At 45.4% G+C, this 27,242-nt stretch overlaps 2 protein-coding genes across 6 annotated transcripts in view; one reads left to right on the forward strand and one right to left on the reverse strand.

Moving 5' to 3' along the window:
* The window catches only part of CTC1 (CST telomere replication complex component 1), a 63,576-nt gene that overhangs the window by 35,428 nt on the left and 906 nt on the right, over nt 1-27,242 (reverse strand). The window contains exons 1-2 of one of the 3 annotated variants that reach the window (XM_034788246.1): nt 26,862-27,240; nt 21,026-21,164 (exon numbers count right to left, since the gene is read on the reverse strand). In XM_034788246.1, the coding sequence (XP_034644137.1) occupies nt 21,026-21,049 (24 nt within the window). In that variant the 5' untranslated portion in view covers nt 21,050-21,164; nt 26,862-27,240. Of the gene's footprint in view, nt 1-21,025; nt 22,208-26,861; nt 27,241-27,242 lie in introns of those variants that run through there. The other 2 variants (XM_034788256.1, XM_034788263.1) reach the window with 2 other exon arrangements.
* TNFRSF1A (TNF receptor superfamily member 1A) lies at nt 2,965-18,264 on the forward strand. Of its 3 annotated transcripts, none has more exons than XM_034788325.1 (10): nt 2,965-3,154; nt 11,005-11,179; nt 11,710-11,838; nt 12,189-12,335; nt 14,248-14,326; nt 14,559-14,650; nt 14,867-14,989; nt 15,283-15,320; nt 16,196-16,346; nt 16,921-18,264. In XM_034788325.1, exons 1-10 carry the CDS (start codon nt 3,116-3,118, stop codon nt 17,187-17,189), a joined length of 1,242 nt encoding a protein of 413 aa, XP_034644216.1. In that variant the 5' UTR covers nt 2,965-3,115; the 3' UTR covers nt 17,190-18,264. The 3 variants fall into 3 exon arrangements, with proteins under 3 accessions (XP_034644216.1, XP_034644208.1, XP_034644227.1); XM_034788317.1 differs by having other exon boundaries at nt 2,966-3,154; nt 15,283-15,329; XM_034788336.1 differs by lacking the exon at nt 2,965-3,154 and adding an exon at nt 11,274-11,362 and having other exon boundaries at nt 11,037-11,179; nt 15,283-15,329.

Consider the following 27,242-nt stretch of genomic DNA (forward strand, 5'->3'; position numbering starts at 1 on the left):
TTCTGCACTTGCTCAACCTGTAGTTGAACAGCTCCTGACTACTGTCCAGGCTGCCTGTGTATGGCTTCATGAGCCATGGCATTAAGGGGTAGGTCTCCAAGGATAACTATAGGCATTTCAACATTCCCAACTGTTATTTTCTGGTCTGGGAAGTAAGTCCGTTGCTGCAGCCATTTAAACAGAGTAGTGTTCCTGAAGACGCGAGCGTCATGAACCCTTCCCGGCCATTCCACGTTGATGTTGGTGAAACATCCCTTGTGATCCACCAGTGCTTGCAGCACCATTGAAAAGTACCCCTTGCAGTTTACGTACTGCCCTGGTGCTCCGGTGCCAAGATAGGGATATGGGTTCCATCTATCGCCCCACCACAGTTAGGGAATCCCATTGCAGCAAAGCCATCCACTATGACCTGCACATTTCCCAGAGTCACTACCTTTGGTAGCAGCTGCTCAGTGATTGCTTTGGCTACTTGCATCACAGCAGCCCCCACAGTAGATTTGCCAACTCCAGATTGATTCCCTACTGATCGGTATCTGTCTGGCGTTGCGAACTTCCACAGGGCTATCGCCACTCGCGTCTCAACTGTGAGGGCTGCTCTCATCTTGGTATTCTGGCGCTTCAGGGCAGGGGAAAGCAAGTCACAAAGTTCCATGAAAGTGCCCTTACGCATGCGAAAGTTTCGCAGCCACTGGGAATTGTCCCACACCTGCAACACTATGCGATCCCACCAGTCTGTGCTTGTTTCCCAGGCCCAGAATCGGCGTTCCATGGCATGAACCTGCCCCATTAACAGCATGATCTCCAAAGCGCCGGGGCCCGCGGTTTGATAGAATTCCATGTCCATGTCCTCATCACTCTCGTCGCCGCGCTGCCGTAGCCTACTCCTCGTTGCCTGGTTTTGCAGGTTCTGGTTCAGCATAAACTGCACAATAACGCGTGAGGTGTTTACAATGTTCATGACTGCTGTCTTGAGCTGAGCGGACTCCAGGCTTGCCACAGTATGGCATCTGCATTGTTCACCCAGGAAAAAGCCACAAAATGGTTATCTGCCGTTGCTTTCCAGGAGGGAGGGGAGGATGTACCCAGAACCACCCGCGACAATGATTTTTGCCCCATCAGGCATTGGGATCTCAACCCAGAATTCCAATGGGCGGAAGAGACTGCGGGAACTATGGGATAGCTATGGGATAGCTACCCACAGTGCAACACTCCAGAAATCGACACTAGCCACCGAATTAATGTGCTTAGTGTGGCCGCATACATTTGACTTTATACAATCTGTTTTCAAAAACCGGTTTCTGTAAAATCGTAATAATCCCGTAGTGTAGTCATACCTTCAGTATAGCCCAGTAACTGAACACTCTGGAGTTCTGTGATCACAGCTGGAAAATTGTGACCGGCTCGTTAGTGCACTCCCCTTTCCACTACCAGAGGAGGTTTTCTTATTTGGTTTGTTTCTTGATTATTAATACAACCAAACCGTGGTTTAATGACGATTATCCCAAAATTTTAAAAGGGTGGAAATAAAAGTAAAAGGCCAGCATTTATTGCCATGTTCAGTGATGATAATACAGTGCATGTGGCATTCACTTCCATTGGCAACATACTCCATATATGTCCAACATACATCAAAGCAGTGTGCACCCCAAATTAATCAAACTTGCTTCCTGTCACAAAATCTTAACCCTGACTTCCTAATTAATTGTCTCAAGAAACTGGCACATCCTTAAAAATTTTATTAAAGCTAATGTTAAAAAAATTATATAATACATAGGTTGGGGAAAGAATGTTTTGTACATCTGGGTATAGTGCTTAGATTATCCATAAATACAAAGTTTGTTTTTAAAAGTCATATGCACTGGCATAGATTACATAATCAGCAATAACCTAAATTTAGGTGAATAGATTTAACAATACAGTTTAGTTATTAGAATCCGAATACTTGGTACATCACTCATGAAAAGTTATACAGAGATTTGGTTGTGGAAAGCAAAATATATCAATAAGTGAAGATTGTCCCTCAGTAATTGAGAATTAGGTTAGTTGTCCATTGAGAAAATACAGTCCTACTATCACACAGTCCAAACATGGGTAATGTTATATTTTGCCGTTGTTGAGTTTGCTCATAAGGATTTTGCATTAGGATGCATTACACTTGCTTTATATTTTTGAAGGTCTTCTTTGTAACCATAAGAACTAGAAGACTTCTTGTTTTTTTAAATTGGGATTACGGAGAACAAGATAGTACCCTAAAAAACCCCACCAAAGTGCTGGCTCCCTGATATGACTAGTGCAATTTAAACCCATGCCCCCTTGCCAGATTCCAAAGTCCTGCTGCAAATAATGGAGGTGTTAGAGCTGTTAGAAAAAAGTTGCAAGAATCTTTTATGGAAAATGCAAAATAACCTAAATAACCTCTCCATTATAATAACACCTGTATATAAATATATATGTAGATAATATAAAGAGCACCAATTACTGGCATATATATATGTAGCATTGTTCATAGTAGGTTTAATAAGAGTTTTACACTGCAAATGGCTTCTTGAATGCTGCTCTTAACAAACGGGTTAGCTGAGTCTCATGTCTAGAGAGACAAGGTGGGAGAGGTAATAGCTTTTACTGGACCAACTTCTGCTGGTGAGAGAGACAAGCTCTCAGTCTTGTGGAGGGTTTACTAGGAGGTTGGGGATTGATCTCTGGGTTTCTCTCTGACCCATGAGGTGGAAGGGGTGGGTCTGTCTTGTCCCACAAGAATGAGGAAGATTAGTAGGGAAGATGGATGTCTGCTACCCTGAGGGAAGGGTTGGCGTTAATGAGAACGACTGAGTTTTTGTCCCATGGGGAGGGGAGAGTGAATGGGGTAAGGGCTGAATCTCTTGGTCTCTGTGCTGTGGGTAGGGGAGGGTTAACTTTACAGTTCCATGTTGCCTCCCTCGTCTCTCCCCCCCCCCCCCCCTTTCCTGTTGCTTTCTCACCCTTTGCTGGCAGGAAGTTGCGGAACTTTACTAGTTTCAGTTTGTGTTCGGTCTCTTCGTGCTAGATTCGCGCTGGCCTTGGGGGGCTTCTCTGTAGACGGGGGTCTTATCATGGGGACGTAGGAGACGACAGAACTATGGCCCATCCGGAGCCTTCCCTTGCCTTGGTGGCTACGGTGAGTAACACTTGGGGTGAGTGCCTAACTCCCAACAGTCAGTCACCAGGCTGGAGAGTCGGGTTAATGGGAGCACAGAGCTGGGAGTGGTGTGGGTCTGGTTGGTGACTGCAGGAAGACTGGGAGTCAAGTATCCTGGGTTGTATCCCCAGGTCTGGGAGGGCTGTGGGGTCTGGTGGGTTAAAATTGGGAGGAGAGTGAGAGTTAGGGAATCTGAGTTTTATTTTCTGATGTGCCTTTTGTGAGTCCCTTCCATTTTGCGGTCTCCTTTTCCCCTCTGTAGAAGTAGGCTGGTACTGATAACCTGCCTCCCCTCGTGAGCTGCTCTCTCCTCCACTGGTGTGACCCCGTAGAACAGTGGTCCCCACATTTTTTACTTTGCACCCCCCCCCCCCCCGCTGGGGCTGGGCCTGGGCCATGGCTCCTGGAGGGAGGGGCGTGGACAGGAGTAAGGGGGACAAGGCTGGGGCCACAGCTGGGGAGCGTTGCCTTGGGAGGGGGCCGAGGTCGGTAGCCAGGGCCCCTGTCGCGGGCCCACAGCTGGAATCCAGGGCGCAGGGCTGTGAGCGGGGCACCGGGCTGGCAGCTGGGGGCGGGCCAGGAGTGGAGCTGGATGCCGCTCCCCCGTAGGGGCTGGCCTGGGCTCCAGCTGCGCCCCCCCTCATGTTCCTCGGCAGCCTCTTAGGGGTGCACTCCACAGTTTGGGAACTTCTGCCCTAGGAAGACTGTGCTCCTGTCTTTGATAAGTTCTAGAGAGAGAAGGTTGTAGAGGTAATATATTTTTCTCTGTGGGTGAGAGAGAGAAACTTTCCAGCCACACGGAGCTCTTCTACCTTTCCCAGACCCGAAGAAGAGCTTTGTCTTGAAAGCTTGTCTCTTTCACTAACAGAAGTTGGTCCTTTAAAAGCTATTACCTCACCCATCTTATCTCTAATATCCTGGGACCAACACTGCATACACCTGATGGGAGTCCGTGAGCTTGCACTCCTCTGGTGGGGTTCCCTTACATAAGCTAGGCTGAAGGTTAGCCATATCGCACTTGGATTGGTGAGTGACCTGAGGCTGCTTTCTCCCACTGTCGCACCACAGGAAATAACACTTAACCCAATTATCAAGGAGATGCTTCTCCTGAGGTTCCCCAGTCACTTCCACAGTCCTACAACATCTCTGCTTCCTCCTGCAAATGCAGTGCTCTAACAGTCCCTCCAGTCCTTCCACCATCTACATATCCAATACCCCCCAGTTCCACAAATTTGGATAATGGATGTTGTCTTGTGTTTCCTATGTATCTAATTATCTTCAGTAATTCCTATTGCCCCATTTCCCGTGTCCAATTCTCCCCCAGGCACTCCCATTCCCAGGGGTGCCATTTGGGGGGCACATGCCCCCCCAGTTTCATACCCCATTATAATTTTACCAATAAGAGTGGAGCTTTGGGGGGGTGGGGCTTGTGGGTGGCTATTTTCCTTAGCCCTCTGTAACCACCGCTTCCAGAGCTAGGTGCCTGGCCAGCAGCTGCTGCTCTTCAGTCACTCAGCTCCTGCCACCATGGCCCTGGCAGTCTCCCCTTCTTTGGGAAACTGATCCATGGCTGGCAAGGTGCTGGGGGACCTCAACCAATGCTAGAGGTGGCCATGCTTGAGTGGGTCTCTGCTGAGCTGGTATGGGGGGAAAGGAAACCTGTCTGTGCTGGTGCCTCTGGCTCAGGAGTGGGAGCGTTCAGTCTCCTGAGTGCATGGCTTAGAGACAGCTCAGGTACATGCACACAGTCGCCCCCCTACAATTCTCCCCAACACACACATGCAGTCTCTTACTCCCACTCTTTCACACAGTCTACCCCCAGAGACACTAACACACAGTCTCCCCCAATGCGCGTGCACACTCTCTCACACACTTGTATTATTATTATCATTGTTGTTGTTATTACTTGGTACTTCCTGTTGAAATGCACAATACCCATATATTCTCTGTAATTTTATTCTCTGTTATTTTAGTTTTTTTGACTGGTCTGTGCATTTCATAACTTTATTTCTCTCTTATGCTTAAATTTAATTTTTTGAGTAGTGAGTTCTAAAATGCCTAACCTGTCCTGGGCGGAGTAATTATAATTATTACTTTTATTACCATATTGTGCTTTGTCATTCATTATTTAAAGTGGTACCATCAAATAATATCCTTCTAGAATGTAAATTTAGCTTGTACTCACATTAGCTGTGCCAGTTGTTTTTAAAATAAGCTAAACACATAACTTTAGACACTGTGCAGATGAAGGTCACTTATTTGCAAATTGTATTTTTAATTATATTTGTAAAATAACTTAAAATTTATATGAGAATAAATGTGGTTCCAAGTCTGATGGTAATGATGGAGTCAAATGTTAGTAAGTCACGTACATGATTGTGATTGGTAAAAATAAATGCCAAAATAATTAGAAAAATAAATTTGCATTCTTAATAAAAGAGGGGAAAAAAACTTAATCATATATGTTACTAATTAAGTAAATACCTTTTTAGTGGAATGAAAAACAATTGACTAAAATAGAGTAGATAATAGCAGTAACACAGAGTGTGTCTGTTAGAGAAAGTAAGCAGATTTTATTTATTTTTATTTATCTCTACTAAAGATAGTGTACAAAGTATCAAACTTGTGTTTCTGATATCTGTGTTAAGGTTCCAAAACTGATACCTCAACGCTTGGGATTGGGAATATCTATCTGTACTATCCTCTGATTGTTCTAAATTTACATATAAACTTAATATATGTCTTTAATTGGTGTTTGTATATATTTTTCTTTCTTTATAAAGAAATTAGATACAGTGGTCCTATCAGCTAATTTCTAGGTTATCTACAAAAAACAACGTAAAGTTGCCCCTCCCCCCCGCAACCTGAAATGGCGCCCTCTGATCTTCCACCTTGTGTAGTCAATGCCCTTCAGCAACTCCAGTTTCCCCTGCCTCTCCAGTGCTCCCTGTCTGGCTTTATTCACCCTGACTCTTGGAGGGATAGTTCAATTTGAGAAATCTCCAGGGAACCTGAATTGGGCTCTCCATGGGGGCCTGTGAAGCTGTGTTTTGTGGTTTTCACAGGGCTTTATATTCCAGGGGAGTATTCCTGGAGAAGGACTCTTTAGTATTCAGTGGCTCTAGGGGTTACTGTGTCATTCTGGTGTTCTCTCCCCAGGGCCCCAGGCAGCTGCCTCTCTTCCCTGTTCCTGACTTCCTGGTATAGCAGAAACAATTCATTTTTAATGAGCTGCCTCCCTAATCGGTCCCTGGCTCAGCAAGAGGTTGGATTTACAGGAATTGCAGTTGCTTTCCAGACTTGCCAGCCAGCCTGGAGACTTTAACTCCTCAGTTGCTGGGATTAGTCAGAAAGAAAGGAATCTCTCCTCTCCTAAGCAGCACTGGAGAACCACTGCCTTACTGAGGGAAGGATTAAGTGGCATTTACCCCCTAAAACCTATATATGAGAGTTAGTACTGACTCAAAGGAGAGAGTGCTCCCTTCTGACTCACCCATGGTTTTCTGTGCAGTATAGCACCCACTAACACCATGTTTGGGCAGTGGGGTAAGTATTCAGGGATATGTTCTTATTAAAGCATCATAACTCCTGCCCCACAAAATCATAATATTTAAAAAAAAAATACAAGTTGGGTTTCTTTATTTGATTTTTGGGTTTTGAGTCTTTAGGGAGCACTTGAGTCACGTTTTCAAGCTTTTTTCTCTGCAATTCTGAAGGCCAGTAACTTCCCTCTTTTAAAAAAGAAAGTTGAGATTCTCATGTAATTGCGTGACTCGTGGAGGTGGAAAAACACCAAACGTCAAGAGATTTGTGAAATAGTCATGAGAGTTTGCGACACTGAAGCTTGCGTTCACCAATTAAATATTTGTATTCTTGCTTTACAAACATTTAGCACAGATAATCTAGCCTGCAGCCAGTGGAATAAATTTAATCTAAAAGTGTAGGGGCACAAGCAGCTGGGTCCACAGATGAGCTTGAATTTCCCCTCCTCCCAAAAGTCCCCAGTAGCATCATGTGCTATATTTATACCATAAAAGCCGGTGTACTTGTACACATAAGGGCTTGTTTACACTTGAATTTTTAGTTGTTTTAACATGTTATTTAACACTGTAATGTGACCGTAAATTCTAGTGTAGATGCTACACAAATGTTTGTTCTAGAACACAAACACATTAAAACACTGGAATTAATATGTCTGGGGGAAAACTATTGTATAACACAGATGAATGACACATTAAAATACACAGAATAGAGGAAGTGAGCTTACCTATTCTTTACATTTTCATCTATGTTGTAAAATTTTGTTTTCCCCTGAAATATTCACTCAAATGTTTCTTCCTGAAGGAGATAAAAACTCAGCAAACTGAGAATGATTAGCCTATGATTATTTCAGTACTTTAGCCACTGTCTTCTAATTCCAATACTGTAGCCAACTTGTCCTCACCAACAGCCCCTCTATTCCTCTCTGCAACTATTTATTTTCTTCCCCAATTTGCTCCCTCTTTTTCTTCTCTCTTGTTTTCTTCCTCATCTTGTTCCTCTTCCTTGCTCACATCCCCCTCACTTGCAGACATCTACAGTACTTTCAGGCTAGGCAGGAGTGCCTGTGAGGGTGTGAATTGCAGAGGTGGTGGCTTTGGGTTTTGCCAGGCTGAAGATGGCCAGGGAGGGGGACTCTCAACGCCTCCCTGCACCAGCCTATAGCTGTGGTGGGTGAGGCTTGTGCATTGTATCACCACCAGCACATGCAGAGGATGGGCATATATATGTGCTCTCCCTCTCCATCCCAACTGACAGGCACTGCAACAGGTGCAGACAGCTACCTGAGGAGGCAGAGATGTGGAACAGAGAGCTAGAACTGGCTCCTTGATGAAACAGCAAAATGCAGTACAGTAGAGGGGGTCTGGCCTAGATAACTAAAATGATATGCAATGTGTAACTTTGGGTTTAATCCCCAGTATTTTACATATAGCTGCTATGGTCTCAGAAACATACAGGTCTGTTGCATCTTACACGCATTTAACATGTGCAATTTCAGCTTTACGTGGTTGGCAAAAACCAAAAAAAATAAAATAAAAAAAAAATAAATAAAAAAGAGAAAAATACCAATTGTAATACTGTACCTGTAGTGCGGGCGATTCCACCCGCCATTCAACTCAATGTAATTTTGACTATACGCGGTTTTCGCTTTACGTGCTGACCGCGGAACATAACCCCAGCGTAAGATAAGACAGACTTGTAGCTTGAACTGCTTTCTGATTCTTGTTCCCCAAGGTATGCCTCAGTGACTAAAAACATGATTCACCAGCACACATGCTGTGGTTTGGTGGTTTGAACTATTGTTTAATGTGGGGAATAAATTCTATCCATTTTGTAAACAAACAGGTGTTAGTTAGCATATACTTATCCCATCTTGATCTGTGGAATGGGTTCACTAAAGTCAAGTTGTAAATCTGACCATGAGAAAGCAATTTCTCTGGATTGCAAAGGATGAGTTGTCTTGGTGAGTTGCTATTTATGGAGTGTAACAACCTCTTTCAAAATAGCTCATGCATGTCTTGCCAGTATGCTGCTTACTTCAGGGCTTGGTAGCTGTCATGGATACCTAAATGACTACTTCTATAGAAATCATTAACAAAAGTCCTTAATAGTTCTTGGGAACTAGTTATCATGGCATTTTGTGTGTGTAAAAGTCTTTTTAAAAGGCTGAGTCATTCGTTTTGGTTCATCTTTGGTTTATAGTTCTTTATTATTCCTCAGATCTTGATCAGTAATAAAACTTATTAGCCTTTTATGTATTTGTAAAACCTAGAAATGACTGTCTTGTAACTGCTTTCACAAAATCTGATTCATCCCTGTCCCTTTGTCTGTTATGCCTGAAGATGTGGTATCAGAGTAATCAACTTACATGACCTTGTGTTCTGTATGCTTGGCCTGGGCTTTTCTAGTATTTCCTATATTTATACTATGTATTTTATTTACACCTTGGTTCATGTTTATAAATTCCCATGGTATCTTGTTGAAAGCTGCTTCTTTGGCTAGAACATCAGCTTCATAATTATCAGACCATCTGCATAAATGCTCTTCCACTTTCTTTCCAGCAAATAATCAATTGCTGCAATCAGTTCTTTTTGTCTAATTGGCTTACCCTTGGAACTGTGGAATCCATCTTGCTTCCATGTGAGTTGGTTAATGGCAACTGTCCATCTTGAAAGTTGATGATATGAGTGCCAAAGCAGTTCAGTTACTATGTGTCGTGCTACAGCATTGTGGGTGGCTAAAAAGACCAATTCTTGAGTGACTATTCGTGCCACAGATAATGTGGGTATAAGGCACAGGGCAAGAAGATAAAGTTGGCGCACTACTAGCTCTTGAAGCCTGCTGTACTTTCCTCTGTCAACCACCTCTCTTCAGCCTCTTTGAGTCCCTGGTGCACTGTAGCACTCCAGTATGGCCTGTTGCTAGTTGCATCTTCCCAGCTTGCAGTGTTGATGTTGACAGTTTTCAAGTCCCTCTTGCAAACATCTTTGGACTTGAGCCTTGGAGCACCCACAAGCTGGTTCAATATATCACATAAATGTGCATTTAAATACATTCTTTATCTCTCTTTGACTGTTTTGTGGCAACTGAAAGAGCTGACAGTCTCTTATCTGTTATTTATAATTCATAGCTCTCTGACATTTTTGGAGAGAGGAGGTCCCCGTTTGCCAGAATTTCATTTTCCTACCATTTCTGTAGTTTTGAATGGCTTTCACATGTGTAACTTTCTCTTAAAAACTTCTAACTTTTGAGAGGGGAATAGGATGGCATACAGCTGTAATAGGCATCTTTGTATGCTTATCGTTTCCTAAACCCACAACCACGACACTTTATTATCTTTATTGGTTTAGCTTTCACTTTGCTAGAGTTCTCACAGCAGAAAAAAATCTGTTTCTTTGCAGCTGGTACTAATCCCTTTCACAAGAGCAAGTTAGGAAAACATTGCACTCAAATAAAATTACAAAGAACTTATAAAAACAAAGATCAAAACAATTTCACAGAAGCAAAGCAAAACAAGTACATTTTCACAGCACACTTCTCATTGAGAAGTCAGCCCACCCCAGGTACAAGGGAAAAATGTTATTTAACTCATTATGCCTATATAAGCCACCGAAATATTAAGTGTTAGCTTTTAGATGTGTAGTGCATTAAAAACTTTGCACATAGGGTATTCTTTCTTTTCTCACAGCCCAGTGCTTAACTTCTCAATAATCTGTGTGAGATAACATACAAAGTAAAAAAGTTTTTAAATGAAGAAGGAAAATATAATTTTTCTTTACAGATGGAAATAGTAATAAGACTGTAGTCAAAAACATTCTCAGCTCACAGCTTTATAAATTATTTTGTTAAAGCAATTTCCCACAACCAAACACCGACAAAACAAAAACATTAAAATAAAGAGGTGGGGGAATACTCTTATAATTATAGATGAGTGAGTTGCTGTAATGATGTTACATTGCTCTGAAGCTTTCTAGACAGTTTTGAAAATCTCAGGATGTCTGTCTTTGTAGTCCTGGAGCATATTAGTTTTTAAACAGTGAAATGTGTTACAAAAAAAGATTTAATCAGGAATCAGGTTGCCTTTTGCATGACTCAAGTGAAGGGATTTCAGTCCTTCCTTAAAATTCCACGTGAGTCATATTAGTCCATAGACCTTATATCCATTACAGTCTCTCTTCAAACAGTAGGTCAGTTCAGTTGGTCTCATTGGCATGACAGGCTGGTGCTAGGCTCAGCTGTGAATTCTACCCAAGGAAATGTTTTCTCACAGTGGTCTTTTCCCTTTCCAGCTCATTCTAACTCTGGCCTGGGTGTGGGCTGAAGAATGCTTGGGAGTAGCCCCAAACCCAGATACCCAACAAATCCATGGGACAGCCCTGGGGAGAAAGAAGAGGGAGCCAAAGTGTCAGATGGGAGAGTACCTACACTCCAACAGGACCCACTGCTGCATGAGATGCCATGCAGGTACAGTAGAGTGTAACACTGAGTCTTTACTGCTAAGGCCAGAGAGGCATTCCTGTTTCCTGAACTCTCAGTCCAAATATCTCTTGTTCCCCAGCTATCCCTGGTGAGAATGCCACATCCTGGAGTAAAGGAGACATGTACTTTTAGTCATGGGATCTCCTCTCTCCTTGTCCCCTCACCCTGGTGAGTGCATCCCCTGCTGGGGCTAAGGAAACATACCATTTACCTGCACTCTCAGCCAGATGCTGCTCAAGACAATCTGCTGCCTAGGCAAAACTTCAGTGTGCACCCCTCACCCCTGCCCCCTCCCACTACAAAATCACCCCATCCTTTAGCATGCCAGGTGGCAATGCTATGGGAGGCCACCCCCCAGAAAGCTGCCATCCTAGGCAACTGTCTAGTTTGCCTATAGCTAGAGCAGCCTCTCAGCTCTGGGTTCCCCTGTCCCCTACAGTGTCCCTGGCTCTCATTTGCCCTAGGGGAATGTCTCTTTATGCCTGTCAGATCCCTGTTTGGTGATTCTGTTTCAGGGACTTACTTGGCAGAAGACTGTCAGTCAGACAAACATGTGACCACCTGCAACCGCTGTCCTAAGGGCACGTTCACGGCTACGGATAACACTTTGAGGAAATGCATTAGTTGCCAACGGTGCCGTTCAGGTGAGTCTCACCCGTGGGATGATGGGGATGGGGGAAGCGGGTGGTGGTGGCGGGACAGGGACTGCAGGAGATACGGCAGTGAGGAATGAGGATAGAGTGGAGGTGGGTGGATGGGGACAAGAACAGTGGAGGAAAAGGATAGGGACAGTGTTGGTAATTGCAATGGAGTGGTGGTGTTTTGATGAGGACATGAGCTTGTAGGGAGTGATCGTCAGGCTCTTTGGTACCAACTCTTAGTTGGGGAAACAGAGGATGATGATGTCTGTTTCCGGCCTGTGCTGTCACCATGAAGAGGACCCAGTGGTGGAAAGAGGGTGGAATCATCTCTCTCCCTCTCTGTCGCCTCTCAGAATTACAGCAGATAACACTGTCTGAGTGCACTGAAAAGAAGGATACAGTCTGTGGCTGTCTGCCCAACCAATTTCAGAGCGAACCCAATACTTTATTCAAATGTAAGAACTGCAACCCATGCCACAACGGGACCATCCGGAAAAACTGTGAGTGTAACACAGACAGCTGCTACTGCTGCCAGGGCAGGACATAGCACCCCTTCCTCCCACCCACTCGCCTTGGGGGAGCCATATCCCCTGCCTTGGTGTGATTTCTCTCCTGGAGCAATTTCTTGTTCCTTCCCTCCTACTGTATTTCCCTGAGTCCAGGAATGATTTCACCTTCTACAGTCTTCGCTACTCCTCCTTGCCCCTATGCAATCTTTGCTCCCCCATCACAGATTATATCTCTCTCCTGTACCACAAAGTGAACTTTTCCCCCCCTCCATATACCCAGAAGAAATTTCCTGCTTCATATTAATTCCTCCCACCCTGCCTATGCTGGAGCCAGTCCTCTCTGTCCTGAGTAAATTTTTCCTTCTGCTCTGGTGTGGATACTTCTCCCCTGCTGCTCTGGAGCAATGTCTTCCCACTCCCCTCAACAAGCCCTGGAAGGATCCTACTCTCACACACACTCTGGAGCAGTTTTACACCTCCTATGTCCTGGAGTGATGCACTCCCACACTGCCATAGAATCACTTTCTCCTCTGCTCCCCCTGTCCTTGATTGATTTCCCTCTCCCTTGCATGGGGCAGTTCTCTCGTCCAGCCTCTCCCTGACTTGGGAGTGATTTTTCCATACCCCTCTCCTTATGGAGAGACTGAGGGTCTGTCTACACTTGAAATGCTACAGTTGCACCACTGTAGCGATTCAGTGTAGACACTACCTATGTTGATGGGAGAATGCCTTCCATTGTCATAGATAATCCACCTCCCTGAGAGATGGTAGCTAGATTGATTGAAGAATTTTTCCATCGACCTAGCACTGTCTACACAGAGACTTAAGTCAGCTTAACTATGCCACTCAGGCCAGGGGTGTGGATTTTTTACATCCCTGACCAACATAGTTAAACCGATCTAATTTTCTGGTGTAGACCAGGCCTTAGTTCTGCACCACCTCCCTCCTGACCTAGACTCAGTTCCTCCTCCATTCCCTTTCTCCTGTAGTCTGTTTTCCTTCTTTTCCCATAGTACAGTTCCCTCCCCAATTGTTCTGAAGCTAGTCTCCCTCTCCTTGGCAATTTTCTCCTTCCACATCTCACACCTTCCCTGGTATGAATTTCCCTGCCCCTTAGGCGAGTCCCCTCCTCTGCCCTGTCCCTTCCCATTCCGGCTTGTCTCTCTCTCACACTTGCACACACTCACACTTGCCCTAGAGTGACTTCCCTCCTCCCCCGCCCTTGAGCAATTTCCTTTCCTCTCCTCTGACTTAGAGCTATTTCCCTCCCTCCTCCCCCTAGTGCTCTCCCCATCCCCCCTATGAGTTCTGGAGCCATTTTCCCTCCTTTCCTCAAGTGAGTTTTGCCTCTCTCCGCCCTGCCCGGCCTTTAGCTGGTTCCCTCCCTCCCACATCTAAAATGGTATGACTTCCCCTTGAGCAGTTTTCCTGACAACTACACTAGAGCATTTTTCCTTATAGATATTGCCCACACATGACATCCCACACCTCAGAGTTATTTCCCCCTCCGCCCTGTCCTGATTGGCTTCCTCACCCATGCCTGCTGCTCTGGAGCCACTTCTCCCTCTCCTTCCCCTCCTGCTTGCTCTGTAGTGAATATTTTCCCTTGTGTACTTCTCTGTTTCCATCCTTCAACCCAGTTTCTGCTACACTGGAGCAGTTTCCCTCTGTCCTGTGCCCGAGAGTGATCCCCCTGCTCTGGAACAGTTTTCCCCAACCACCAGCTACCAGGGAGTGTCACACCTGCCCCCATCTCCTCTCAAACACTCGTGCCATCGAGTGATTCACCTTCCTGACAACAATTTCCCTACCCCCAAAGAGAGATCATCCTCTCCCCACCCTAGAGAGATTTTCCTTCTCCGTCATCTCCCCTGGGGCTGACATTTCCCTCTTTTCTCTACAGGTGCAAAGGACAGTGACACGATCTGTGTATGTCACCATGGATACTTCCTGCACAAAAATAACTGCAACCCTTGCAGCAGGTTGGTGTCCTGTTCCTATGCTCCACCTATTTGTGCAACAGTGAGTGGACTCCATTAGACACTGACCTTCTGCAGGCAGATTGAATAACCTTATCTTCCAGGCTCAGGCTGCCCCCCAGTGCTGTCACCAGGCAGATTTGCAAGGAGCTGTGAAATGGGGCAGTCCCTGGGAATACTTGAAACATGGTGCCCTCATTCCCCACATCACTCAGATTTCTGCTTCCTCTTTCAGCTGTAATGAAGAAGAATGTAAGAAGGACTGTCCCGCAATGCCGAGTCCATCAACGTTCCCCTCAGTGAAGAATGACTACTGGGGCACGCAGGGTATTGGCATTTCTCCAACATTTGCTTCTGCTTTCACTACCAACCCCATCACCCCTGCCCTAAGACAGCCCTATCCATCCTCCTCTCTCCCCACTTTTCCTCTGCTTTCACTCCCGTCCCTATCTTCACATGTTCCCTTTCCAATCTTGCTCCTATCCTTACTCCCACCCTCTCCCCTTCCTTCTGTTACTCACTCGATCTCTCTCCTTCATCTAGGTCATACCATCTTACTCATTGGCCTCGTCGTCGTGCTTGCAGCTAGCCTTGGGCTGCTCTTTGCAGTTAAATTGATCAAGCAATACCGTCAAAGAGTGTCAACCGCTATTTTTTACTCATGTGGTGAGTACAACAGTCTCTGTGGTGATACCAGCTGGGCGGATTTTGGGGGCGTAGGGGGAGGGAGATATGGGGGTCGGCCAGAGTAGATGCGCTCATTGTCCTGATTTTGGCAGTTCTTACAGTCTTGCATCTATTCTCACGCCTGTGACGAGAATCCCTCCCATGAACTCGTTGCTGGGATTTGTGCATTTCACCACAATCCCTCGAGTGAAGTCAGAGCTGTGGAGGTTGAGCTACTTTTTCTGTATATCTTGGAGGGAAGGAAGTGAAAACAATTTCTCCTTTTTTTTCAGTTTCTATGCAGCAGCCAAAGAAGGAGCCGGTATCTGAAGTAAGCAAGGTAGTCAGTGCAGAAACCTACCTTCAGATTATCATTCCCCTCAGTCCCATTCCACCTGCCTGGGGCCCAGGGCAATATTCTTCCCCTCAGCCTGTTCTCAGGGTTCGTACTTCTGAACGTCCCGAGCATTAGGGCTCTGGGCTGTATATACAAAGAGACAACTTCTCAGTTTCACAGACCCCCACCGACTAGTGAGGACTAGTTCCTGAGTTCCTATCCCCAGGCTTCATCTTGCCCCATTCTCTCTCTCAGGATTCATGCTTCTCAGACACTTGCAGATGACTCTCATGTCCCACCCTGTCCCCCTACATACACATCCATCCTTTATGCCTGGCTTGGCCAAGCCTGGCAGATTTAGCTCATTGAATTTCTCCTCAGAACTTGATCCCTCCAGCTCCCTGAGCATTTCTGTGGCTCTTCTCTGAGCTCCTTCAATTTGTCGCTACCTCTCTGGGATTAAGGAGCTCAGAGCTGAGCGCAGTATTGGGGTCTCCTCAAGACTGTATAAAGAGGGATTGTCCCCTCCCTCCTCTGGAACTCGTTTGAGGTCTCTGAGAGCATGGGGCCCTGAGCTGGGCTCCCGGCATGACTCAGTTCTGTAGATGTTTCCTCTTAGACCCCCATTTTCTGATGCCAAGAGAAAGTTTAACCCTCTTGCTGTGCGAGTAAGAAATGTTTGACTCCATCCTTACAAATAAGGTGTCTGTGGGGAGTTCCCCTCCCTCATGGGGAAGTTTTAACTTCTGGGTCCCTGATCCACATCTCTCTTTACCCTGTTAAGTGTGCAGTGGCAGCTGTTCCCCTCAGATATAGTGGTGTTGGGCTGCCCCAGCAGTGATTCCGGAGTAAATACTTGTCTCTCACAGGTTGTGATAAATGAGAGGAAAGCTGCCACCTTTGCTCCGGTACCACCTCAGATCGAAAATATGTGGACAGCCAATGCTGTGCCAAGGTCAATGGTTGAACAGGAGTTACCAGATTGTGTCAGACCTGCTGGAAAGACTCAACTCCCAGACAGTGAGTGCAGCTTCCCCTGAGAAACAGGATTTCTGTGCGCACGGGGGGGTGGGATGTGCATGTGCCTGTGCAGCATGTGCACCTGTGTGCATATGTGCATGACAACTCTGTGCATCAGTTGCAGCCCTGTGCCCAAAACAGCTCTAGTACATATGAGTTCACATGTGTTGGTGTTTGCCTGAGGCCAGCCAAGAGTGGCCTGTTGCATGTGTCCAGTCCTGGACAGTCTTGTTTTGGTGAGTTTATGGCTTGCTGTACTTTACTGTGTGAATGTATGGCAGTGACACAGTGCAAGTATCTTTACAAGAATGGCCTGGCATGTGTGTGCATGTGTACGCAAGACCATTCCTGTGAACAAGCTTGTGGGGTCCCCCATATTCATTTGTAGATAGGCTCAGACCCAGATGTGACATATCTGTGTGATCGCTCAGAGGGGTGGAAGACGTGATCTGGGGGAGGTGCTTCCCTACATGGCACCATCATGTTTCTCACCCCAGACTACACCGGTGCAATTTGCATCCCCCCTCCACTTCCCCAGACCCTGCTGCTGATGTCCCCTTGCTTGTTTCACCAGACCCTGTTGTTCTCTATACTGTGGCAGACCATGTGCTGCTGTCTCGGTGGAAGGAGTTTGTGCGACGCTTGGGGCTGAGTGACTATGAGATTGAGCGAATCGAGCTGGAGCAGCGGCGCGTGCGGGATGCCCAATACGAGATGCTGAGACAATGGAGGCTGCAGATGGGCCAGGGTGCCACAGTAGAGCGCATCAGCTACGTCCTCAACCAGATGGAGCTGAGTGGTTGCAGCGAGGCTATCCAGGAGGCGCTGGCCGGGCAGCCCTAACCCCCATTCATATCTCCTGCACAGGCAACTCTAACCTCTTCTGCTTTAGTGCTCCCTTCTCTAGCTCTGTCCCTCCTCTTCAGAGAGGATTCTAATCCACTCTTTCTTTCTTGTGCGTCTCCACCTCTTTTCCCCACCCCCTCTGGTATGTTTGTTGGGGTTGGCAGCAGGTGATGCTGGTGGAAGGTTAATGATCACTTTTCAGTGAACCACAAAGTCACTTATGCCTTCAAACCAAGAGAAAGTCCTACAGCAACTGTCACAGGGGAGCACCTCCAAAAGGACAAAACAGATTGATTCTGTGACCAAAACGTGGAGGCCAACCTATAACACAGAACCCAAACTCCCAGCCCTGGAAAGGGAACACTGATTGGGGCCCAGTCATGGGTGTTCAGGGGTTGGATGGTGCCACCACAAGAAAGAGGGAGAAGTTAGCTTCCTGTTCCTCTATTGCTCGAGGGGAGTAATGGGGTTTCTCAGGTGCTGATAAGTCAGGTGAGATTGGTGCTATTTCTATAGCTCTTTTCTGTACCTAAAACGCATGTAAAAGAGCATTAACAAAGTACATGTATGTGTGTCACTGTGTGTGTGTGTGCATGGACAAGAGCAAGTGAGCATGGATGGGAGTGAGTGTGGCTTTGAATGTGTTTGCCTGTGTGCATACCTGAATGACTGGTTGAGAATGGAAAAGTGCATGCACATATGGTGGCATGAGTGCATTTGCATATCTCTGCTTACACTCAGACAAGGCAGGCATGCGTGACTGTGGCCTCATATGTGTATCTGCCTTTGGATGATTTGCTTAATCTGATTTAACTGCAAATATGATGGCATATATTTTGTTAGGGACTTCTGAATAATTTCACACTACTTCCCAGTCTCCATCCCATGAGCGCTCACTGTTACATTCTTCCAAGTGTTAGCCCTTGTTAGGTATGGAGTAGCTAAGGGCTCAAATTATCCTCACACCTTTTGAGCGTGCATCCTCTGTCTCTTGCAGAGGATCAGGAGAATTTTTTTAAACTCTTGTAAATACACTAAACACTCTGAAATAAAAGCCCCGTTTGTAACCCTGCTTCCAGTCTGCATTTGTCCATTTAGTCCTCTCTTGCATACCACTGGAAGAGAAAGACAGGAGCAAGGGGGACCCCAGAAGCAACCAGCATGGGCCATAGCCAGAGATGGAACATTGGATTTGTGGAATCCAGGATCTCCTCTTTTGTACATAGAATTCAATTGTCCCAAAGACTTGGGGAAGTTGGAGGAGAGCTGGCTGGTTGCGAGTGGGGAAAAGAGTGAATGGGGGACTCAAGACATTTGGAGGATTAGTTTGTTAATGAGGTGCCAGCAAATTTTAAGTGAACTTGCAAACAATAGACAGTTAATATTAAAAAAATAGTAAAATCTCTTTGATTAAGCACAGGGAATAATTATAGTGAAGAGGCAGCTCCTCTATAGTTAATGTTAAGATCCCCTTTCTATTTAAAGCTCTATAATAAAAATAATGTGCTCTCATATAACATATTTTTGTAGATCTCCACATGCTTTACAAAGAAGGTCAGTATCATTATTATTTACAGGTGGGGAAACCCGGGACATAGAAGTGAAATAACTTGCTTGTTATTGCACAGGTCAGAGGCAGTGCGTCAATAAAACCCAGATCTCCTAAATCTCAGTCCAATGTCCTATTCACTAGCCCTGCTCGCTCTTCTCAATTGGGGCCAGTTCTTTTAATCAAATGACTTAACTTAGGTGAAGTCTACACTTCTAAATTAAGTTTACCTAAGTTACTTCGATGTACAGCCACTGCTGTAATTGAATCGGTTTTACATGTCCGCACTACGCTTCGTGTGTCCTCACCAGGAGTGCTTGCACCAATTTAACTGTCAGAGTGGGGTATTGCAGGATAGCTTCTGAAAAGTAGCAACAGTCAGTGTAAGCAACACAGTGTCTACACCAGTGATACTCAGACCTCAGTAGTTCAGGAACCAAATTAGCGATCCAATCACATTACCCAGAAGAAGTAGTGTGAATTCATTGTTTCATTTACTATAATACTACATATTCATATTTAAACAGTATATATATATAGTTCTCACAGCAAAATGACTGACAAAGTATTATTATTTTATCAACCACAATTGGTTAATAACAGTAAAAGGATTCTGATTGGTTAATAATTAAATCACACCGTGTCTTAATATCATGTGCTGCAAAGAGCCACAGGATACACATTAAAGAATCACTTGTGGCTCGCGAGCCTCTGTCTGTATATCACTGATCTACACTGACATTGCGTCCATCTAACTAAATCGACCTCAGCACTACGCCTCTGGCGGAGGTGGAGTTATTAAGTCAGTGTAGTGGGCGAGTTACATCGGTGAGAGCTGCATTTTAGTATAGACACTTGAGTCAGGTCGACGTAAGTGCCTTAGTAGGCTCAGCACAAAGCATTTTTATCCTTTTCACAACCTAACCTTTACTTGTAAACATACAACTATATAACAACAATCAACTGCTATAGGGACACTAGATATTCAAAGACAAGGAAACAAAATTTATAAGGGAAAGAAAATTTTCAGGATTGTTTAAAGCAACTACTGCTATGATCTTTGAATTTTACAAGATTCTTTTACACCAAGCATGCACTTAATTTATTAAAATCAAATGATGTTAAGGTAAGTACACAAGTAAACCAAAAGCCCTAAAAGCAGTAAAAAAACCACATATTTTTGTCATCAAGACAATTTCTTAATATATTAAAGTAACAGAAAGCACACACAGATTTTGAATAGTTAAAATGTACCATAGAACAGTCTTAAGACTGTTTCGCACAGTGAAAGTCATTATCACATTTAGTACATGTGATACATATAAGCACAGGTATGTCTTACACCAGGGGTTCTCAAACTGGGGGTCGGGACCCCTCAGGGGGTTGGAAGGTTATTACATGGGGGGTCACGAGCTGTCAGCCTCCACCCCAAACCCCGCTTTGCATCCAGCATTTATAATGGTGTTAAATATATAAAAAAGTGTTTTTAATTTATAAGGTGGGGGTCGCACTCATAGGCTTGCTATTTGAAAGGAGTCACCAGTACAAAAGTTTGAGAACCACTGGCTTAAACCAATGATTGATGCATTCTTGATGCCATTGACCATTCCAGAAAAGGGGGGAGGAAACCAAATCACAGACCCCAACATTTTGTCAATGCATAATTGTCAATGCATTGCAATTCCATGAACAATTAAATCTAAAGCGGTAATCATATTAAACATTTAGATTTTAAAATACATTGGTCACTGCTTAATGTAATCAGTAAGGTAGAAGTAATTAATGGTACAAATTATAATTGTACTGCCATGTATCTCCAGAATCCTTCTGAATACAGTTAACTGTACTGCTGTGTATTTCCAGAGTCCTGAACACTTACAGTTGCATCATTTCATGCCTGCTCAAGCCAATATAAAAGGTTTTTTTTCACATCATCCCTGCTCTGTTTTTGATTCATATTTGCCATTTTACATGGTTCAGTTGACTGTCAGAGAAGTGACTGAAAGATGCCAACTTTAGAAGCAATTTCTCTTTAATTACTCTTCCTGATTACAATATCTGCTACCATTGATGATAACAGAAGAAAAAGAGATATGGTAGATCTCTATGGAGGATTCCTGGGCCATCCCTGTGCACACAAACAGCCTTTTTCATGGGGCACTCTCTGCCTACCTGGTGCAGCTACTGGGAAGCAAATAGATACTGTACCTCATCATTTTTTTTTAATTAAACAGAGTGTAAGAATATGTGACCTCCAAATATTAATTGGACTTGCCATACTCACCAGAGGTGCCTTCTCCAGCATCATGCTTGGCCACGGTGCTGTTCTGTGACTGGCTGAACTGCTCCGGAGGTTACAAACAGCTCCTGGCTCTCTGGGCGAATGGATCCCTTGCTGGACTGTCTCCCATTCTCCTTACTAACTGCAAGAGGGGGGAAAGATGCTTATCTCTCTCTGGCTGGTCATGTGCATGTTGAGCATTGTATGCTTCACAATGGGCATCCACTCACCTGCGGGAGCCAAATGTTAATGAATGATTGTGAAATTAACAGGAAGAGCAGCAGGAGTTATCGTGTTTAGGGGTAAGACAATGAACTTTTGAAACTATATCTGGCATGCAGATGAACCCCTAGTGATCTCTTCAATCTGTGAGGCCAAGCTGCCAGCAAACTTCATCTTATGAGAAGAGGTCTTTTCAACCAGGCTTGGTTGGAAACACTGGAGATAACTTTTGGTGGGATAAACTTCTTAAGATAGGAAGATAACTTGTTAGTTAAGTTTAAGCTTTAGAAGGCATGTTGTGATGTTGTTTTATATTTACCATAGGTTCCCATCTCTTACACTGCGTTTTAATTTAATCTCTATTATTTCTTTTTTCTTTTTTTTATAACTGAACTCAAGTGCCATGCATAACACAGGAGCAAGGGTGTAAGGTGAAACTGGGGTACATTGTTCCTTTGGAAACAGAGGATCTGAGATTTCTGTGGATATCCCGTGATCAGCGGATGGATAATATAGGGGGACACTCTGAATGGGCTCATGGTCTGGGGGGGCATCTGTGTCAACCTACAAGGCAAAGACAGAGCTGGTGTAGCTCAAAGGATAGTGCTTGAGTTGCTGACAGGCTGATTGTGTTAGGGGACCAACACCCAGCCAGCACAAGCAAGGCCCCCTCATGCTGGAGGCAGGTGATGACAAGGTGACTCACTGTTCTGGGTGCCCTAAGAAGCATTATAGCAGTCACAAAACCTTTTTAGAGCAGTTACAGTAGGGGGCATGTGACTGTACATTGATACCAACCCCCCTTTAGGCTGAGGCAGAAAAAGCACCATCTTCTCCTAACCATCGCCAGTTCTTCTGTATCTCAAGAAGTCCAAGTAGTAGCTAGGCTCTGAGAAAGAGGGTGTGACAGAACACACCCCTGTATTCACACCCTATACACTATTGTAATAATCTTTGTACAAAGTCTGCCTTGTAAGTTATCATTTGAAAACGCATAATTTGCTGGTCAGTATCATTCCGATAAAATATGTGTGACAACATTGTATGTGAAGTTATAAGATTTTTCTGTATGACATTAATACCTGTTGCAAACACCACAGCCCTGCCCAAGTAGAAGTCAGCAAACAGGTCTATCCTAAACAAATGAACATGTGCCTCCCTTAATTTGTATTTAAGCAGTAAACAGAGTCATCAAGCAGGAGGGAAAACAAAGGAAGTTCAAACAGGTGAAAAAAAAACATTAGGGAATATCCTTCCACATAGACTCTTTGTCTCCTGGGTCTCAGCTGGAAATGTTTTTCAAGAGGGGGACTGAAACTACAAAAAGGGAGAAACACCCTAAGGTACCCCTCTCTCTCCTCCTGCCCACCTCATCCTCTGCACCTGAGCAGATAAAACAGCTATTGGACTCTGGGGGCTGGGTTCTGACCTGAAGATTTGGTCAATAATTTGCTGGAACATGTGGTAGAAAGTTTGCTTTGCAACTAAGTTACATAAGAACATAAGAACGGCCATACTGGATCAGACCAAAGGTCCATCTAGCCCAGTATCCTGTCTACCGACAGTGGCCAATGCCAACATGCCCCAGAGGGAGTGAACCTAACAGGTAATGATCAAGTGATCTCTCTCCTGCCATCCATCTCCACCCTCTGACAAACAGAGTCTAGGGACACCATTCCTTACCCATCGTAGCTAATAGCCATTAATGGACTTAACCTCCATGAATTTATCCAGTTATCTTTTAAATGCTGTTATAGTCCTAGCCTTCACAACCTCCTCAGGTAAGGAGTTCCACAAGTTGACTGTGCGCTGTGTGAAGAAGAACTTCCTTTTATTTGTTTTAAACCTGCTGCCTATTAATTTCATTTGGTGACCCCTAGTTCTTGTATTATAGGAATAAGTAAATAACTTTTCCTTACCTACTTTCTCCACATCACTCATAATTTTATATACCTCTATCATATCCCCCCTCAGTCGCCTCTTTTCCAAGCTGAAAAGTCCTAGTCTCTTTAATCTCTCCTCATATGGGACCCTCTCCAAACCCCTAATCATTTTAGTTGCCCTTCTCTGAACCTTTTCTAGTGCCAGTATATCTTTTTTGAGATGAGGAGATCACATCTGTACGCAATATTCAAGATGTGGGTGTACCATGGATTTATATAAGGGCAATAATATATTCTCTGTCTTATTCTCTATCCCCTTTTTAATGATTCCTAACATCCTGTTTGCTTTTTTGACCGCCTCTGCACACTGCGTGGACATCTTCAGAGAATTATCCACGATGACTCCAAGATCTTTTTCCTGATTTGTTGTAGCTAAATTAGCCCCCATCATATTGTATGTATAGTTGGGGTTATTCTTTCAAATGTGCATTACTTTACATTTATCCACATTACATTTCATTTGCCATTTTGTTGCCCAGTCACTTAGTTTTGTGAGATCTTTTTGAAGTTCTTCACAGTCTGCTTTGGTCTTAACTATCTTGAGCAGTTTAGTATCATCTGCAAACTTTGCCACCTCACTTTTTACCCCTTTCTCCAGATCATTTATGAATAAGTTGAATAGGATTGGTCCTAGGACTGACCCTTAGGGAACACCACTAGTTACCTCTCTCCATTCTGAGAATGTACCATTAATTTCTACCCTTTGTTCCCTGTCTTTTAACCAGTTCTCAATCCATGAAAGGACCTTCCTTTTTATCCCAAGACAACTTAATTTACGTAAGAGCCTTTGGTGAGGAACCTTGTCAAAGGCTTTCTGGAAATCTAAGTTCACTGTGTCCACTGGATCCCCCTTGTCCACATGTTTGTTGACCCCTTCAAAGAACTCTAATAGGCATTTTATCTTTATTTTTCTTGTAACCATTTCTGACTTTTATGGCTCATTATTTATGCTTACTTAAAAGCTCTCTCTTTGTAGTTAATAAATTTGTTTTACTGTTTTATCTAATCCAATCTGTTTAAAGTGAAGTGCCTGAATAATTATTTAAGGTAATAAGATTGTATATTATTCCCTTAAAGCAGGAGTGGGCAAACTGTGGCTTGGGGGCCCCATCCAGCCCTTCAGATGTTTTAATCTGGCCGCCAGGGAGCAGGGTTGGGGGCTTGCCCAGCTCTGCATGTGCCGTGGCTCCCGGAAGCAGCGGCATGTCCCCCTGTGGCTCCTAAGTGTAGGGGCAGTCAGGGGGCTCAATACGCTGCCCCCGCCCCTAGCGCCGCCCCCGCAGCACTCATTGGTCGGGAACCACTGCCAATGGGAGCTGCAAGGGTGGCACCTGCGGACATGTCAGTGCGCAGAGCTGCCTGGCCATGCCTCTGCGTAGGAGCTGGAGGGGGGACATGCTGGTGCTTCCGGGAGCTGCTTGAGGTAAGCGCCGCCCATAGCCTGTACCTCTGACCCCCGCCCGTGCCTCAGCCCTGATCCCTCTCCTGCCCTCCAAACCCCTCGGTCGCAGACAAGAGCACTCTCCTGCACCCCCATCCCCGAGCCCACATCCCCAGCCGGAGTCCCTTCCTGCACCTCGAACACCTAATTTCTGGCCCCACCCCAGAGCCCTCACCCCCTCCCACACCCCAACCCCCAATTTCATGAACAATCATGGCCTGCCATACAATTTCCATACCCAGATGTGGCCCTCAGGCCAAAAAGTTTGCCCACCCCGCCTTAAAGGAATAATGGACTTAATCAAAATATACATACGCTGGGGACAAAGCAACAGTTACACTGGCATTTCCTAATTTTGAGTGCTTCCCTTATTCCACAGTCTCAGACTCAAACTTCTTGTCTGTACTCTCAAAGCCCTTCACAATCTAACTCTGCCCTACCTATCCGACCTTATATCTTACAGTAAGGTTCATGTCTGTCTTACCTCTACCAGTGATGCCAGCCCCCAAAACTCAGTTCTCTACTCTGATAAGCACTTCTGTGGGAAGTGGGAAATGTGCTCAGTCAAAATTCATCTAATCAGAATTCATCTCTTCAGAACTCACCTCTTCTGCAATGTTTGCAGGAAAGTACAATCAGATAATGGCTGGACAAATGGCAAATTGTGGTCACTGCTTTTCATTGGCTAAAAATTGTGCATATCCTTTTGTTTGTTTTATTTCATTCTACCCTTGCCCGCTTGTGTCATCCACCTGTTGTGTCTTGTCTCTTTAGATTTATAAACTTTTTGGGACAGACATTGTCACTTGCCATCTCTGCTTTCAGCACTTTAGCACAATCGAGCCCTGGCCTGGTTGGCCTCTAGGTGTTACTGGAATACAAATAAAAAATAAGGCCATTGCTCTAAGTTGACAAAAGAGAAGGAAGAGTATGCAATACTATGTGTTTCTTCTGTCTCTTAATTATTTTTAATTGTTTCGTATTTAACCCCATGTTTAAATTCACTCTGTTCATACTCATCACATAGTTGATACTATCTACTTCCCTCACCCGAAGATCAGGAACAAGAAGGTTTAGTGGTGGTGGTGATTTTTTGCACCGTGGTAGTGTCTAGCAGCCAAACTCAGGATTGGGGTCCCATGGTATGTGCACAGTGCCTAGCACCACAAAAAGTGGTCCTTGCCCCAAAAAGCTTACAATCTAAGGTGGACAGATGCTCACCTCAACAATGGGTTCTATCTTAGAGTTTTATAGTGGTGCCCATCACTGTATCTCAGTGCCTTCCATGAAAAATTCAACAGCCATGTCCCTAGAGCAGCAGTTCTCAACCAGGGGTCCGCGAGCCCTTTCAGGGGGTCCGCAGAGCCCCATGGCTGGCCCCTAGCCCCAGCGCTAAAGCCGGCGGCCCCCTGCCCCAAAGCTGGGAGCAGCACAGGGCTAAAGGCAGTGCCCCCCCACATCAGCCAGGAGCAGCGCAGGGCTGATGCCAGCACCCCTCAAGCCCCTGAAGCTGGGAGAGATGTGGGGCTGAAGCCGGGGGCCCCAGTGTACCCCCACAAGCCAGGAGCAGCAGGGGGAGCTGAAGCTGGAAGCCCCATCGCTCCCCCAAAGCTGGAAGCAACCCGGGGAGCCCCCCCATATGTAGTACCTAGCTACCCCCTGGCTGCACCCTGAACTACCCCCCTGCCCGCACACAGCCCTAGCTATCCCCTGCACCCTGAGTGGTTTTCAAACTTTTTGAACTGAGTCCCTCCTTTAAGTTATATTTTTTGGTTGCGTCCCCCATACCCCAGACTGGCTGGGTTGCCTCCTGAGTGAGTCAGGAGGTGGAGGTGACACTCCATCCCTGGACCCTGTGAGGTCCCCGTAAATAGAAGTAAAACTATGCCTATTCCCAAGGGTCCCCCCATAGCCCAGAGCCCCAAGTTCCCCCACCCCCTGCTGGGCCCTGAAGTTTTTATAGCATGTTGAGGGGGGCCTCAGCAAGAAAAAGGTTAAGAACCCCTGCCCTAGAGGGCTTTGCGATACAAGGGAAGCGTGAGATAGATATAACTGGTGATAAAATTGTAAGCCACTAGGTCTCAGCATGTGATGGCGGGGGTAACAGCCATGATGGCCCTTATGATAATGCCAAAGCAGCACAAATATCCAATTATCGCACAGGCTGATTCCATCTCCCCTCAGGTTAAGAGCAATATACTCAGCTAGCTACCAAAACAATCTGGACTCTCACCAGGGATCGTAGAGAACCCGCCAATCTGCCATTCTTTTAGACACGTGTGAAGGGAAACAACAGAGCCAGTAAGAATCCTACAAACCATCTTTACAGGTTAAATGACCATCCTGCCGCCCTCCTCCCCCTCGTGGGGACCGTTTCAAAGCCGAGGAGAGCAGGCTGTAGGAGCCCGAGCTCTAATCACTGTGGTCTGCCTTGGGACCAGCCTGAGCCTGCTCTGCCGACGCCACAGCCCCCTCTGCCCGATGCTCAGGCTCTGGGGCCGGTGGGGGAATGTGCGGGCGGGGCGGAAAGGAGAGCGAGGGAGCGGGGCGGGAGGAGCTAAACTGACGCCTCCAGCAAGGAGAGCAGCGGGGGAGTCGGTCTGGCCCCGGCGGC

Source organism: Trachemys scripta, chromosome 1, assembly GCF_013100865.1.
Source record: "Trachemys scripta elegans isolate TJP31775 chromosome 1, CAS_Tse_1.0, whole genome shotgun sequence".
NCBI classification, from domain to species: domain Eukaryota; kingdom Metazoa; phylum Chordata; order Testudines; family Emydidae; genus Trachemys; species Trachemys scripta.

Coding starts and splice junctions, on each gene's coding strand:
- TNFRSF1A (XM_034788317.1), top strand. CDS start 3,116: ATGGCCCATCCGGAGCCTTCCCTTGCCTTGGTGGCTACG. Junction 14,651..14,866: donor TGACTACTGGGGCACGCAGG/GTATTGGCATTT, acceptor TCCTTCATCTAG/GTCATACCATCTTACTCATT. Junction 16,347..16,920: donor AAAGACTCAACTCCCAGACA/GTGAGTGCAGCT, acceptor TTGTTTCACCAG/ACCCTGTTGTTCTCTATACT.